Source organism: Danio rerio, chromosome 5 (genome assembly GCF_049306965.1).
Source record: "Danio rerio strain Tuebingen ecotype United States chromosome 5, GRCz12tu, whole genome shotgun sequence".
Lineage (NCBI taxonomy): Eukaryota > Metazoa > Chordata > Actinopteri > Cypriniformes > Danionidae > Danio > Danio rerio.
The window spans coordinates 68,806,806-68,822,500 of record NC_133180.1 but is presented as its reverse complement, the minus strand read 5'-3'; the positions used below and the strand labels follow the sequence as shown (position 1 = coordinate 68,822,500).

At 38.0% G+C, this 15,695-nt stretch overlaps 2 protein-coding genes across 16 annotated transcripts in view; one reads left to right on the top strand and one right to left on the bottom strand.

Annotated features, from left to right (window-relative positions):
- zswim7 (zinc finger, SWIM-type containing 7) overlaps positions 1 to 15,695 on the bottom strand; it is a 184,164-nt gene that overhangs the window by 19,386 nt on the left and 149,083 nt on the right. The gene's annotated exons all lie outside the window — the stretch shown is intronic.
- Positions 1 to 15,695, top strand: part of specc1 (sperm antigen with calponin homology and coiled-coil domains 1) — a 182,656-nt gene that overhangs the window by 97,961 nt on the left and 69,000 nt on the right. For 7 of the 15 annotated variants that reach the window (XR_012406454.1, XM_685735.10, XM_073951563.1 and 4 more), the window contains 4 exons: positions 1 to 1,356; positions 4,975 to 5,182; positions 6,809 to 6,882; positions 7,187 to 7,362. The exon at positions 1 to 1,356 is cut by the window's left edge and continues 71 nt beyond it. Coding sequence is in view for 12 of the 15 variants with exons in the window: in XM_685735.10 (XP_690827.4) it covers positions 1 to 1,356; positions 4,975 to 5,182; positions 6,809 to 6,882; positions 7,187 to 7,362 (1,814 nt within the window). In the remaining 3 variants the exon portion in view is untranslated. Of the gene's footprint in view, positions 1,357 to 4,974; positions 5,183 to 6,808; positions 6,883 to 7,186; positions 8,484 to 8,770; positions 9,900 to 13,435; positions 14,368 to 15,695 lie in introns of those variants that run through there. The other 8 variants (XM_005168633.6, XM_073951564.1, XM_073951566.1 and 5 more) reach the window with 3 other exon arrangements.

Sequence of the window (15,695 nt, the reverse complement as noted above, 5' to 3'; positions counted from 1 at the left end):
CTCTCATCGCGCGATCAACAGAAAAGCTCTACAGCCAAAAAGATGGTCACCAGTTCCAGCGCCTCAAGCATCTCTGCGCTGGCCAAGCACTCACGTGGCTCTGTCAAGACCAAAGCGGAGTCTGCGGCCTTGGACAAGACGTTGCTGGAGAGTCAGGTGAGGGAGCTTCTGGCTGAGGCCAAAACCAAAGAGTTCGAGATCAGTAAGCTACGAACGGAGCTTCAACGGCATAAAGGGAAGGATTCGCCATCAGAGGCTGGGACACCAGAAGGGAATTCAGAGATGGAAAGGACACCGGCTCTGACTGGAGACGTCCAGGTGCTTGTAGGTGAACTTAGGGAGAAGAACGGACGTTTCCAACGTGAGTTGGCCACTTTGCGGGAAGAGAATCAATCTTTGAAGCAAAAGCTCATTGCATTGGAGAGCGCCAGCTCCAGCAAGCATTCTGTTAACGGAGTTGTCCCAGATAACATCAATGGAAGCGGTCTTAAAACTTCAGTGTCATCTGCAAGTGACATCAAAGTCTCTCCTTTACCCTCTTTAGACTCCTCTGAGTTTGAGAAGATCCCCTCACGCTCAGACTCTGTCAGTAGCAGCATTAAGAGCGTGGTGCCCAGCGGTGTGGTGAAAGATCTCTCTGTGGAGTCTCTGACAGAACGCATCCAGAAGATGGAAGAGAGTCACCACAGTACGGCCGAAGAGCTTCAGGCCACTCTACAGGAGTTGGCTGACCAGCAACAGGTCGTCCAGGAGCTGACAGCTGAGAATGAGCGTTTGGCAGAGGAGAAAGGCCTCTTGCAGACTTCCCTACAGCAGCAAAGGGAGCGCGTAGAACTCTTGGCGCAACAAAACGAGACTCTTCTCCAGAGGCTCAGAGAACAAGCTCAGAGTCAAGAAGCTGAGGCTTCACGTGCCTCTCGGATGGCAGAACTCGAACAGCGTTTGGCTGAGCAAGTAGAGAGTTCGCGATTTGAAAGAGAGAAGCTGGTAGACATCCAGCAGCAGCTGACAGGGAGTCTCAGAGCCTTGGAGAAGGAGAATCAGGAGGCGCAAACTGCTGTGAAGAGCTTAAGGGAAGAAGAAGGGCTTCTGCAAGGGCATCTGGAGAGTGAGAAGCTTGCTAGAGATGAGGCAGTGAGGAAAACTGAGGAACAGAGGCTAGCCATGGAGGCTCTGAGGGTGGACAATGCGAGTATGAAGGCGCAGGTGGAGGTGGAGCGGCAGAAGGTTGCTGAGCTGAAGGCAGTGCAGAGCGCTAGTGACAACACTGAGCTGCAAAGTCTGCTCAAAGTGGCGCATGAAGATCGAGACAAGCTGGAGATGACCTGCACAGAGCTACGACAAGAGCTGCAGCAGGTATGCAGTGAAGTAGAAGTTAACAAGGGATAGAACAGGGATGGGCAAACTTGACCCTTGAGGGCTGGTGTTCCTTCAAAGTTTTGCTATAATACATTAATCAGACACACCTAATCAAACGAATTAGTGTTTTCTTTAGTGTCTTGATTAGGGTTGGACCAAAACTATGCAGGACACCAGCCCTCCAGGATCAAGTTTGCATATGCCTGGTATATAACCAGACTGGTAATTTCTAACATAAAGAAGAAGCTACCCAATTTACGATGATCCTAAAATACCCAAAATAATGGGCAGGTTTTTTTTTTTTTGCTAATGCTTTTATGCCAGGGGTCACCAATCTTGGTCCTGGAGGTCCGGTACCCTGCAGGGTTTAGCTCCAACTTGCCTCAACACGCCTGCCTGGGTGTTTCAAGTATACCTAGTAAGAACTTGATTAGCTTGTTCAGGTGTGTTTGATTAGGGTTGGAGCTAAAATCTGCAGGACACCAGCCCTTCAGGAACAAGTTTGGTGACCCCTGTTCTATATCGATGCAACCACAGATGCAACTACTATGCAACTGCAATGCACTACAAAATTGTAATCCTGAATTAGTGAATGAAAATGAGAGTGCATATTGAGTGCCATGAAAACGCTGTGGGTTTTATCTACATCAAGAACATTAAGAAGTGTTCATGTGCCAGTAGGATTTTCTGGGAACACCTTGGCCCTCCGCCATGGCATTGTCCCAATGCAATTTGAATGTTTTGTGTAGCTGTTTCCTAACAGGCAATTAACAATAATGTAGTAGACCCCATCTCCTGCTATATCTCATATACAATATACATCATATACATCATATTACTATGTGGAAAAAATGTGCACAGTCCTTTTTTTTCTTGGAGATGCTAAATGTTTGATATCACTTTAAAGCACTTTTAAGCGAAAATATTGGTGTTGGAAATTGTTGGATGAATTCTTTGGACCATCTGGCTTATATTATGTCCATCATCACCTTTTTAGTGCCAAATCAATCATGACTTATTTCTGACATATTCATTTTGTAAACTTCTTGAGAGCATTTTTGTGTTGATAATGTTTAGGAGGTCAGTTCTGAGACATAAAGAGCGCATTGCAGAACTTCAAGACACTGTATTATGTTCACTTTGGGAACGTTTATGTGGTACAATTTAAAATGGACAAGATGGGTAAACAACTGTAGACTAATACCATCTCTAGGCTCCAAGATTGCCCCCTTTGTTTTGTTTTTCTAAAAGTAACCTAATAAAATGTCACCACATAAACAGAAGTTGCATTACATCCAACCACATAGCATATTCAATGTTTTCATGTTCTGCACAGAGCACCGGAAAATGAGAGAGAACCCTACATAAATATTGAGAGCCAACTTTTGTAGCTGCCTGGTTTGCACTTGTAAATGTTGTAGTCATATAGTTAACAGGCATACCTCATCTTTTAAAATACAATTATACACAGAAAGGCCCATTATAAACCCACAAGAACATGGACATCACTGGCACCTCATTGCTTTTACATGAACCCAGTGCACCTCCAAACCCAAAACGGACTTTATTTTTCTCTCTGACTTAACTTCTGTGAGTGAGCCAATCCCTTTGGCTTTAGTATACTCCCTCAGTCCAGATGTCATCCAGGGAGTTGCCATTAGACTGAGCTTTAGGATGCCACACTGCTTTCAGTGCACACCTAACACAAGGCTCTGAATAAAACGTTTGTCCTGTTCTATATAGCCTGATCCAGCTGTCAGTTATGGGCTGGCCTATATCACTGCAAAAGTGATCTAATTCTCAATTAGTTATTATGCAACACTGGAGCAATGTGGTTTCCTGTGTGAATTTTCCACTGGATTACTGTAGTCTTCAGCTTAATGTGTATTTATAAAGCGCATTTATTGTGTATGGCCATACACCCAAAGTGCTTCACAATCACGAGGGGGAGGGGGCTCTCCACACCACCACCAGTGTGCAGCATCCACAATAATGTGACTCCAGCCACAGGACTATCGCATCAGTGCACTCCCCACAGCAGTTATAGGTGTATAGAGGCCTTGCTCGGTAAAGGCCAGTGGAGGGGCCAGGACACTGGGGTTAAACCCTACTCTTTACAAAAAGTGCCTTTGGATTTTTAATGACCACAGTGAGACAGGACTTCTGTTTAATGTCTGATCCAAAAAATGGCGCTCACTGACAGTGTAGTGTCTCCTTCACTTTCCTGGGGCATTAGGAGCAACACAGTCCACAGGTTGAGCGCCCCTGCTGGCCTCACTAACACCACTTCCAACAGCAACCTGGTTTTCCCATGTGGTCTCCCATCCAGGCACTGGCTAGGCTTAGCCCTGTTTCGCTTCAGTGAGTAACCGGTCTTGGGCTGCAGGGTGATATGGCTGTGGATAAAGTGTCACACAATCCATATGAAATCAGGTTAATATGCTAATTTAGTGCAGAACTTTCTTCTAATCATCACCAGTGTTGAAAGCAGCCAATAACTTTTTTTCCAGTAGCATCTTATAAACATTTTTGCAAATCAAGGGATTTTTTTTTTTTTTGGTCAAAGCCAATTGGAAAATGGTAATTCAGGAAATGCTTGAATTTTAATCTAGTGTTAAAGGTTTGAAAAGTGCTTAGATAAAGTGCTTGAAAATCAAATTCTGTTGCTTTTTTACTAATTTAAATAGGTAATAATAATTAACTATTTCTATAAAAAAAAAATTATAAATATCTTTGCTTTTGCATAAAAGAAAAACTCTGTAGTCTGCGCGAGTGCTTGTATTGTTTTTTTTTTTTTTTTTTATTTCTATCTGCAAAATTAAAATTAACACCCCAGGGGTGTGAATAATTTTGGGCTTGACTGTAGGAATAAATGTGGGCTTGACTGTACATGTATGCAAGTATGTAACTTGTCACACTTTTAAAGTGTTGGAAAAGTTTGAAAATGCACCAGAAAATTGCTTAAATTAGACTTTGGCAAAAGTCAAAGAACTCTAATTGTGTTGGTCTGGAATAAGCATTAGTAATGCAATCTTTGAACTAATGAAACTGTTTTTAGTTTCTCAAACCTTTATCAAGTATTTTGCGTTATTTTAGTTTCTTTGTTAGTATTTTTAGGTGAATTCTATATGTGTAATATTATATATTTGATTAGTCAGTTGTCATAATTGGCAGCCAGTGTGCAAGGCTGGTTGTTTCAACACATTTCTAAACATAACAGTTTTAATAACTTATTTTCTAAGTGATTTCCTTTTTCTTTGCCATGATGACATGATGATATTTTACTAGATATTTTTTTCAGAATGCTAATATTCAGCTTAAAGTGACATTTAAAGGCTTAAGTAGGTTAATTAAACAAGTTAGGGTAATTAGGGTAAAAAAATATTGCTTTAGGGGGTCTAATATTGACCTTGAAAATTATTTTTTATAAAATTAAAAACTGCTTTTATTCTAGCCAGAATAAAGCAAATGATATTTTCTCCAGAAGAAAAAATATAAGAGGGAAATACTGTGAAAAATTCCGTGCTCTGTTAAACAAAATTTGGGAAATACTTGAAAAGAAAAAAAAAATCACTAGAGGGTTAATCAACTGACTTCAACTGTATGTGTCTGCAGGTGGAGGCAGACAGACAGCAGCTTCTGGAGAAGGTGGAGAAACAGGAACAAGATCATAAAGCCAACACAAATTCTCTCGAGGAAAAGAGCATAGATGCTGAGAACCAAATCAAGGACCTGAAAGAGACCATCTTCGAGTTGGAGGACCAGGTGGAGCAGCAACGGGCTGTTAGACTGCACACCAACCAGACCATCCTGGACCTGGAGAGTATGATTATTATCTGTCTGTCTCTGGCTGTCCGTATACAACACTGTCAAATGATCATGATCCCTGCGGCGTGTGTGTTTAACTGCTCTCTCTCAGCCAATGCTAAATATACTGTATCATCTAGCCTACACACACACAGGCTGGAGTCTGCTGTGATTAGTGAAACACATTGATTGTATCTGGCAGCCTGGATGGATTGAGATACTGAGCTGTTTAGCTATACCCCTCCAGCTTAAACCGTTGCCAAACTGCATCCTGCAGGAATTATATGCAGCATCTGCCTTTCTCTCTAATATGGAGGAGGAAATTTCATGGTGCAGATTATAGTTTTATTGCAGCCTCAGTCTGTTTCCAGCTGCAATGAACCAAATAGCTTCAAATAGCTCCTTATGACACTTTATGTAAACAGTATTTATATTTCAAGAGCAAATGAATTTAGTCCCGGTTTCCAAGAACACGATTTAACACGAGATCAAAAGAAGGAAAGATGTAAAAATGTTTAAATATGCATAGCGTGTGAAATTATTATTTTATAATTAAATTCAGCCACCTAAAATTGTGTGTATACATGTGTATTTATATAATGATAAAAAGAAAGTAAAAGGAAAACTAAAAGAAAAAGGCCGTTACAATGGGGATTTTTGAGAAAAATTACTTTTTGTCATAAAATAATCAAAAAATAGTTTTAAATTAACAATATTTTAAAATATTACATAATAATAATAATAATAATAATAATAATAATAATAATAATAAATACAATTGTTGAAATGCTGAAATTTTATTAAATATTTTTTTATTTTACATAACAATTAAATTTATTAAAAGTACCAATTTTGTAACAATTTTTTAACAATTTAAAAAAAAAAATCTAAAAATCTGTTTTATTCAAGGGTATTTCGGGTAATTTTTTATTCAAGTATTTTTTTATATTTCAATTATTAAATGTAAAAATATATATAAAATTTTAATTCTTTAAATATATTAGGCAGCATTTCTTAATTTGATAATAAAAAATATATATATGTTTTTAGCATATTAGAATGTTTGGACTTTGATTTCACTGAAATAATCAGCATATCATAATACTTTAAAAATGATAAACGGCATAAACTAAAATTATGCTGTTTTTACTGTATTATTGATATAATAAATGCATTTTTGCCAAATCACCCAGCCCAATATTATACACTACACAATTAAAATAATACATTGGTTGAAATGTTTGGGGTGAGTATTGTTTTATTCAATTAATTTGTTTTTATATTACATCACGTAAAATTTATTAAATGTGTAAATTTTATATTAATAACATATTTTCTAAAAGAATTGTCAAAACACTTTTTTTAATTTATGATGATAAAAAAATAAAGGTTTTTTTTTTTTTTTTACCTGAATCAGCATATCAGAATGTTTTTGGTTTTGCTTTCACTGGAATAAATTTGGATTTCAGAACATTTTAAAATGATGAATGGCATAAATTAAAAATATGCTGCTTTTACGGTATTATTGATATAATAAATGCATCATCGGGTGAGCATAAGAGACCTCAGACTTTTAATTGAGTGCATTCATGCAGTATGTATACATTTTCTGAATTGTTTTATTTTCTTTTTGTCTTTTCAGATCAAATCAAGAAGCTGGAAGACAACAAAACTGAACTGGAGAAGCAGATTAAGGTCGTGAATAAACAAATGAAGGTAAAATAGGTGATCTGTTGTTTTCTAGTTCTTCTTTTTTGCATTGAATTGCTGCATGTTTCACAGTGGATGTCAATTTCTAAAATTCAAACCAGACATCTTCCTTCTGTTATACAAGATCTCAACTCTCTTCATTAGGAAAGACTTTGAACTGCCAATACAAGTAGTCTAGCATGTTACTGGCCATCAGTCACAGTGATTACACAGGACATTTCCCTGACCAGGCCAGCGAGCTCAAGAGAAGCCAAAACACTTCCGCTTGACTATACAAAAAAATAAAATGCATGTGTTTGTGGACTTTTAGGATGAAACGGAGGAGTGGCGCCGTTTCCAGGCTGACCTCCAGACAGCAGTAGTGGTTGCCAATGACATAAAGGTGGAGGCTCAGCAGGAGCTGCGGACGCTGCGCAGACGTCTGCAGGAGGAGCAGGAGCACAGCGCGAGACTGGCTTCAGAGCTGGAGCAGATCCAAGGCACCAGGTATGTGATCATCCAATCAGAACTCCCCACCCCTCTGCCATCTATCTGGGCTCTCAAGTCTAACAACACTCTCCCCTATTCACTGGTATAGTCTGCTACATCCAAAAGTTTGAGAAAAAGTTCACCCCAAAATAATCCACTTGATTCAAACCTGTTAGAGTTTCTTTCATCTGCTGAACACAAAAGAAGATGTTTTAAAGAATGCTGGAAATCTGTAACCACTGACTTCCATAGTATTTATTTTTCCTTGGATAGAAATAAATGGTTACTGGTTTTCGGCTTTCTTCAAAATAACTTATTTTGTGTTCAACAGAAGAAAGAAACTCATAAGGATTTATAACCACCTAAGGGTGGATTTTGTGGGATTTTTTGGGGGGTGAACTATCCCTTTAAATGATACTATTCTAATTATACAAAAAAAAAAGTTCACTGCGCAGTGAGTCCAAAATTATCAGCTGAAATTATTAAAATAAATATGATCAATCACAATTATGCACTGCCTCCAAAACGTTTATCGTAATAAAAATCATATTGGGTTCAATTTTCAGCATTGTTTGCATCTATAGAAAGCATTTCGAGAGGTGTTTCAGAGCCACCATACAAGCAAAAGCCAAAATCCAGATTGGCAGATTGCAGCGAACAAAGTGCAGAATACAAAGATACAGGATATAAAGACAGATGGGAAGATGATTGTGGAGCAGCTTGGAGGAAAGGACAACAAAAACATCCTCATTGCTTTCATTATTTCGCAACTATCCTAAAATCTGAACAAAAAATTTCCCCACTGGGGTTAAAACCTCCAGATTATCATTTTTAAAACATTATGTGTCAAGTAATTTATGACTTTTGTTGAAAACTTTAATATCCCTTTAAACTAGGGATGGCTGAGGGAAACTGAAGTTTCGACCCAGTGTCGAGATCTCGAAGCGAAAGTGTTTCAAAACACTGCACCAAAGCATGATCTGAAACACCCAGGTCACGCGATTAAGGTGATCCGAAACACCCAGTTTACGTGACTAAGGGGATTCAAAACACCAAGTTTACGTAACTAAGGGGATTCGAAACGCCCAAGTCACGTAACTAAGGTGATTCAAAACACCCAATTTAATTGACTATAGCAGGTCGCACACCAGAAGCGCCGCGACACGGCGCGTACATGACAGATTAAAGTATCACACACCAGACGCGCACATTCGAATGATATTTAACATGAAACTAATCAGATGGCGCTCTGTGGCGCGGCTGAAAAATGAACTGCGTCCTGAGCCGTCGCCGGGCGCCGCCGACAGTCGCCGACATGCGGCGCCGGTGTGTGTATCCTGATAGGAACCTATGCTTAGAATTCTAAAATACATGGCGCTGCGCGGCGCGCCGCCGAGCGGCGCTTCTGGTGTGCGACCTGCTTAAGGTGATTCGAAACACCCAGGTCACGTGACTAAAGTGCTTTGAAACACCCAGGTCATGTAACTAAAGCTTTTCAAAGCATCAGTCATTTCAGAAGCGTTTCGACACCTGGCGAATCTGCATTTAAACCTCTATCTCGTGTAGTCTAGTGGATCATGCATGTGCACAGAGTAACTGTGCTGCAAATGGCCTGAGTTCGAATACCGACTTGCACAAATACGCTAAAATTATGACTTGAAGTATTTTAATAATGTTTTTTATGACGTTCAAAACAATGTTCAAAACAAGACATATTTATTCAGTTTGGAAGTGTTTGTTTGGATGTCAGATCAATGTTAAAATAAAACGTGTTACAAGAACAGAGCATTTAAAAACTAACATCTATAGCTGCACCACCCTGTATTCGAACCAATTATGTCAGCATGCTAGTCTCGAACTCTCTCTGCTCCACTAAATCCCTTGGTTTCCCAACTCTACAACATGAGGTTTATTACCTCAATCAGCTTAACTGTTTCTTTGCTGAAGCTGTTCCAGAGCAATACATAAAAAAATAACCACTAGGTGTCACTGTAGAGGCGGATTTCGAAACGTTTTAAAGCTTCAACACATTTGCTTCAACTGTTTATTTCATAAAGCCTCGCTTTACCCATAACTACTTTAAACAAGCCTTATTAATAAGTAATTAATATTAATAGTAATAAGTAAGTTAAATAATAATAATAAGTATTTCCAGATTGAATGTGGTCAAACTGACCTTTTAAAAAATAGGAAAGTTAATAAATACACATCAGCCTCAGTGTGCAAGGTTTCTGTTCATGACGAATTTTTAGGAATACAAAACTGCAACAAAAAACAAACAAAAAAACAATACAATTCTGGATTCAGTGTGCAAAGAACTTTATACTCAAAACTACGTCAAAGTTGGTCATTTGACAATTCAAATGGGTGAAATTTTGAAAGTGTGTGGTAAACTGTACCAATGAACTGTCAAACCACAAATCAGATTACCCTCACTCCTCTGCCTGTACACACTTTCTTGCATCTACTTACTTTTCCTTTTTGTGTGTGACCTGTTGTAGCTGCAAACTGTGATATAGTCCTAAAAAAACTCACCGGCTGGGTCCAAAAACAAAGGCAGCTTTCCTGCCATTAAACTTCAAATAATAATAATAAAAGGTTTCTTAAAGGACACCATAATGACACATCTCATCATCATGAACAACTTCAGGAAAGCTTTATACATGAGCTGTGCAGTCATGAGATAACCGAACTGTCATTTTTATATTCGGACATTTATAAATGCTATTTTTAATGCTGTTTATTTCTTGTTTTCTGTGTATTTTCATTTTAGCATTGTTAAATATCATATGTGTTTTTTTCCCCACATTCTTTCTATATTTGTTCTTTTTGTTTTTAGTAGTTCTTGCACTGCAACTTGAGCTACTTGTATTTTAGTTAGTGGCCAAGAGAACAGTTCTAACTTTGTGTTTTTTAAGTTGACATTTTTTATGTAATATTTATATTTGATTTAACTTCACCTCTATTTTAGCTAGCTAAATGTTACTTCATCTTGTTGAACTCTGCAGTAAAACAGCTTTTTTCTATTTTCAAAAAACCAAATAAGATTTGGGGGGTTTTATAGCATCTAAATACAGCATTTGTTTTTAACACACAGCTATATTTACTGGGGGTGTGACAAGATCTTATATGATGAGATCTTGCGAGATTAAATAGCATCGAGATTTCTCGTCAAAGAGAAAAGTTGTCTCCTGAGTTCAAGCACTGAAGATTGGATTTGAACTGCAAATTAAGTGCTTTGCACACACCTGGCAACCCATGCCTTGGAGTTGTGCGTGTCACTTGGTGGGATGAGCGGGTGTGCCGTAACCTCTTTTTTTTTTTTTACCAGAGTTTAACCAGAGCAGTCACACATATTATGGTTCATATCAATGCACATACAGTTAGGTCCATAAATATTTGGACATCGACACAATTCTAACATTTTTAGTTTATACACCAACACAATGGATTTGAAATGAAATGAACAAGTGCAGACTGTCAGCTTTAGTTTGAGGATATTTACATCCAAATCAGGCGAACGGTGTAGGAATTACAACAGTTTGCATATATATGCCTCCCACTTGTTAAGGATCCAAAAGTAATGGACAGAATAATAATCATAAATCAAACTTCCACTTTTTTAAACTAGGTTGCAAATCCTTTGCAGTCAACTACAGCCTGAAGTCTAGAACGCATAGACATCACCAGATGTGGGGTTTCATTCCTGGTGGTGCTCTGCCAGGCCTCTACAGCAGTCTTCAGTTCTTGTTTGTTCTTGGGGCGTTTTCCCTTTAGTTTTGTATTCAGAAATTGGATTCAGGGTAGGGGATTGACTTGGCCATTGCGTAACATTTCAATTCTTTCCCTTCAAAAACTCTTTGATTGCTTTCGCAGAATGCTTTGGGTCATTCTCCATCTGCACTGTGAAGCGCCGTCCAATGAGATTTTGTGGTCATTCGGTGTTGCTGAGGTCACTGGTGCGTTCTTTTCTTTCATTCGAAGAATGTTCCAAACTGTTGTTTTGGCCACGCCTGATGTTTTTTCTATATCTCCAATAGTTTTGTTGTGTTTTTCCAGCCTAATGATGTCTTGCTTGACTTATAGTGACAGCTTTTTGGATCTCATCTTGAGAGTTGACAGCAACAGATTTTAAAGGCAAATAGCTCACTTGAATTGAACTCTGGACCTTTTATCTGCTCATTGTAATTAGGATAATAAGGAAATAACACTCACCTAGCCATGAAACAGCTGAGGAGCCAATTGTCCCATTACTTTTTGGTCCCTTAACAAGTGGGAGCCACATATGCAAACTGTTGCAATTCCTACACCATGTACCTGATTTGGATGTAAATACCCTCAAATTAAAGCTGACAGTCTGCAGTTAAAGCACATCTTGTTTGTTTCATTTCAAATCCATCGTATTAGTGTATAGAGCCAAAAATGTTAGAATTGTGTTCATGTTCAAATATTTATGGACCTAACTGTAAATATTTATTGTCCTTTGCTGCATAGAATTCATTAAAATTGATGTAAAATAACATACATCACAAGTTAATTTTTTAAAAATGCACCTAAAATAGTCTTGCAATTTGTGATTGTTTTTTTTTAGTTGAATAACACTCTCGTTCTCGTTGAGTGTCTCATCACACCCCTAATATTTACCCTTTAAATGATAAAACATTTATATTTTTGAATTTACCATGCTTGAATTGATAAGTAATTGCTAGCCTAATATAATTAGCATTTTTTGTGCATATATTTATAAATTAACTAGTAATTCTCGCATCCATCATACTTTGATACAGTTCTTAGGAAAACTAAAATGAAAACACATTATTCATTCATTCTTTTTCTTGTCGGCTTAGTCCCTTTATTAATCCGGGGTCGCCACAGCGGAATGAACCACCAACTTATCCAGCAAATGATTATGCAGCGGATGCCCTTCCAGCCGCAAACCATCTCTGGGAAACATCCACACACACACACACATTCATACACTATGGACAATTTAGCCTACCCAATTCACCTGTACAGCATGTCGTTTGACTGTGGGGGAAACCGGAGCACCCGGAGGAAACCCACACGAACGCAGGGAGAACATGCAAACTCCACACAGAAATGCTAACTGAGCCGAGGCTCGAACCAGCGACCTTCTTGCTGTGAGGCGACAGCACTACCTACTGCGCCACTGCTTCGCCCTAAAAACACATTAACTAGTGTAAAATAGTGTTTATTCTGTGGTGTTGGGCTGGCATTACTGCTTTGGTTTCATGTTTCTGTTTCGTGTGCTAGCTTTGTAGAATATTGTGCATTAGCATTAACACTTTCTCCCCATTATCATGTGAATAAACCTGTACACTTCATTAATAAGACTATGAGCCTGAGTTTGTACTGGTTTAAGCATATTGAGATAAAGGTGCTTCTATAAGTGGTGCATTTGAGTTGCTAGATCTTTTTAAAAAAAACTCTTCCGCTCGGTTGAATGGGACAGCCAGTGTACGTCGATCTCCCCTTTCCTCAGATGCCCCCCTAAAGGATTTCCCTCTGACCCAGGTGAGTGCAACGCTAGCACCAGCCCCCAGCACTCATACTGACTTGCTAGTATGAATGCTAATGGATGGTCAGAGTCATTTAAAGTTGCTTGTTTTTCCCCTCTGCATTTTAGCCACCCGCCCACCGCTTTGAACATTACTGATTGGCTGTGCTCATTTGATTCAAACGGGGCTGGGTCTGCTTTGCTTCTGCCTTTTCTTACACTCTTGCCCCTTAAAAAACGTTGTATATGGCGACATCTGCTGTTTGCTTTGATTTCTGCATTAAATATTGAGAAAAAAAAAGTTTGCTGGAAATGTTTGAAGATTTTCTTCCTTCAATCATCAGATCTGCTATTAAATCTGCTAATGAAACATATCAGATGTTTTATTGATTTCAGAAAGATGCATGAAGGTTGATGCTGCCATGATGAAAACATTAGTTTCATAAAAGACGCTCGATTTAATGGTGATGCTGCTCTTCTCAATGAGTCGGTCATAATGAATAAGCTTCAACTTATGAAGTGTTTTAACGAAAATTCATTTGGACTGCTTTGTTTTCTCTGTGTTTCTTTCAGAATCGCCAGTGGAGCGGCGTTTGAGACCTCCAAGACTGCAGTTGAGGGGCGATAGATATTTCGATTTAAATTGATGGCAGTATTGTAGTACAGAGTTATCATTGTCAGTATTATTCATGAGGACAAATTCAGATTTATTTTGACAGGAAAATAAAACGGGAACACATGGCGTTTCCACAGCTGCTGAGAGGAGATTTTTGTATTTGTTTTAAAGCAGACAGCACCTGCACTATCTGAAATGTTTGATCATGTGACCTGCTTGTGTTGGTGCGCCTGTAAGCAGGGTCAACTGTTACATTAAGGGAAGAAAAAGCGAACAAATTGTGTAAGGATGTATTTGTATCACTAATTTATTATATCCCTAACTGGGCACAGTCTTTTTTTCTTTTTTAAAGTACAAAATTGTCTTTGTATTGTGCTGCCTTAGGGGAAAAAAAGCCAACACTTATGTACCTTTACTAGGCGACCAGCACTTTTTGATTTTGTCTTGATGGTTTGTATTTCAGCAGTAGCCACGGAGCTGTTTCTGCCTAAAACACTCAGAACTTGAATTAGATTGAGGCACATTTTTTGTAATTAGCCCTTATAACGCATTAGTCTGTTTTAAGACAAAAGAAATATGTGCATTTTTTTTTTAATTGCATTGTTTTTAGTAAGCGAACTAAACTTTACATAGTTTTTTCAAATTCTAAAAGGGCACCTATGCAAGGTTATGATAGTTTTGGATTTTTCATTAGATTTAGTTTCTATTTCGTTTTGACATTTTGTTTTCAAATTCAGTTTGTTTTAATTAGTTTTAGAGGTAGATTTCTTAGTTTTTATTAGTTTCTATATTTTAAAAATGTCTAAATTTTAGTTAAGTTTTTATTAGTTTCAGTATTAGTTTAAGTTTTTTTCTAAATTAGGATGTTTGTTAGGTGCAAGATTCAAAATCAACAGGATAAATATTGTATAATAAAAACTCAGCCACACATTTTTTGAAACATGTATTCAGAGAACACATGAACACTATCATCTACCACAACCATCTATCCATCCTCAAGTTAGACACACAGTAGTGATGGACATGGCCGGATTAACCAATGGGCATTATAGGCACAGGCCCAGGGGCCCATCCGCGCTTAGATTTTGCCTACTCTTCATCACGAGGAAGACAAGTTTGAATTATTAATAAGTGTGTGTTTTATGGAGGACTCAAATTCCTAGAACTGGATTGGAGAGGTGTTATCTAAATCATGTGCATTATAAGTTTTTAGAAGTATACATTAAAATACCCTTAAATGTAAATTTTTATACTGAGGTGCAAAAGGGTCAAACAACACCTGCAGCGCGGAATATATTTACTTCTAAAAGGCTTACAGTAAGATTATGTATTAAATACATTTACAAACACGAAAACGAAGGAGGTTTTAGCTATAATTTTAGTAAGTTTCAGTTAGTTTTGTATGTACACGATACAGTTTCAGTTAGTTCTAGTTTTTAAAAAAAAAACTCTTTTTTTTTTATTTCAGCTAACGACAATAATTTTACATTTTAGTTTTCGTTTTTTCGTTAGTTTTCGTTAACTATGATAACCTTGCATCTATGATGAAAATCATCTTTTGGGAGCTGTTTGGACAGAACTGTGTGCAGGTATAGTGTGTCCACAGTCATATTGGAGTGATAGAAACACAATAAGCCTTTTTATTTTATTTCTTGACGTTAAAATGGGATCCAAATCCCTCCCATTTTGGGGCCTACGGCAACGTAACAAAGGAGTTCTGTTTCCTCGCCCACCGAATTGATTGACAGCCGGGTATTTACATGTCTCAATAGTAGAGCGTATAATCACAAAGCAACTGGGATTAAAGAATCTGTTCAGCTCTCTGTGATCATCATTAAATGTGATCAAGAATGAGTTTTACAAGATTAAAACATGTTTAAAACTGTGCATGTTAATGAATTACAGCGATTTTACCATCTTTACTTTATCACCACAGCTGCATGTCAGTACAATTATAAAAGACGACGCTTCAATCCCGGTTTGTGGACGTAAATCAGGTTTATTTTGTCCATTAACATAACGGATATCCATACAGCAGTGCATATTAACCTGTGTTCTGTCACATTTGCATGCAAAAACAGTGCAAAGTTAAATGTGCTCGCTGTGTATGTGTGTGTATCTGTGTGTGTGAACTTTGTAACAACATTATTTGTGACTCATCGTTGCAGAATTAAGTCCACATCAAATAATCATTGGGAAAGTTCTTACTGTAGTATT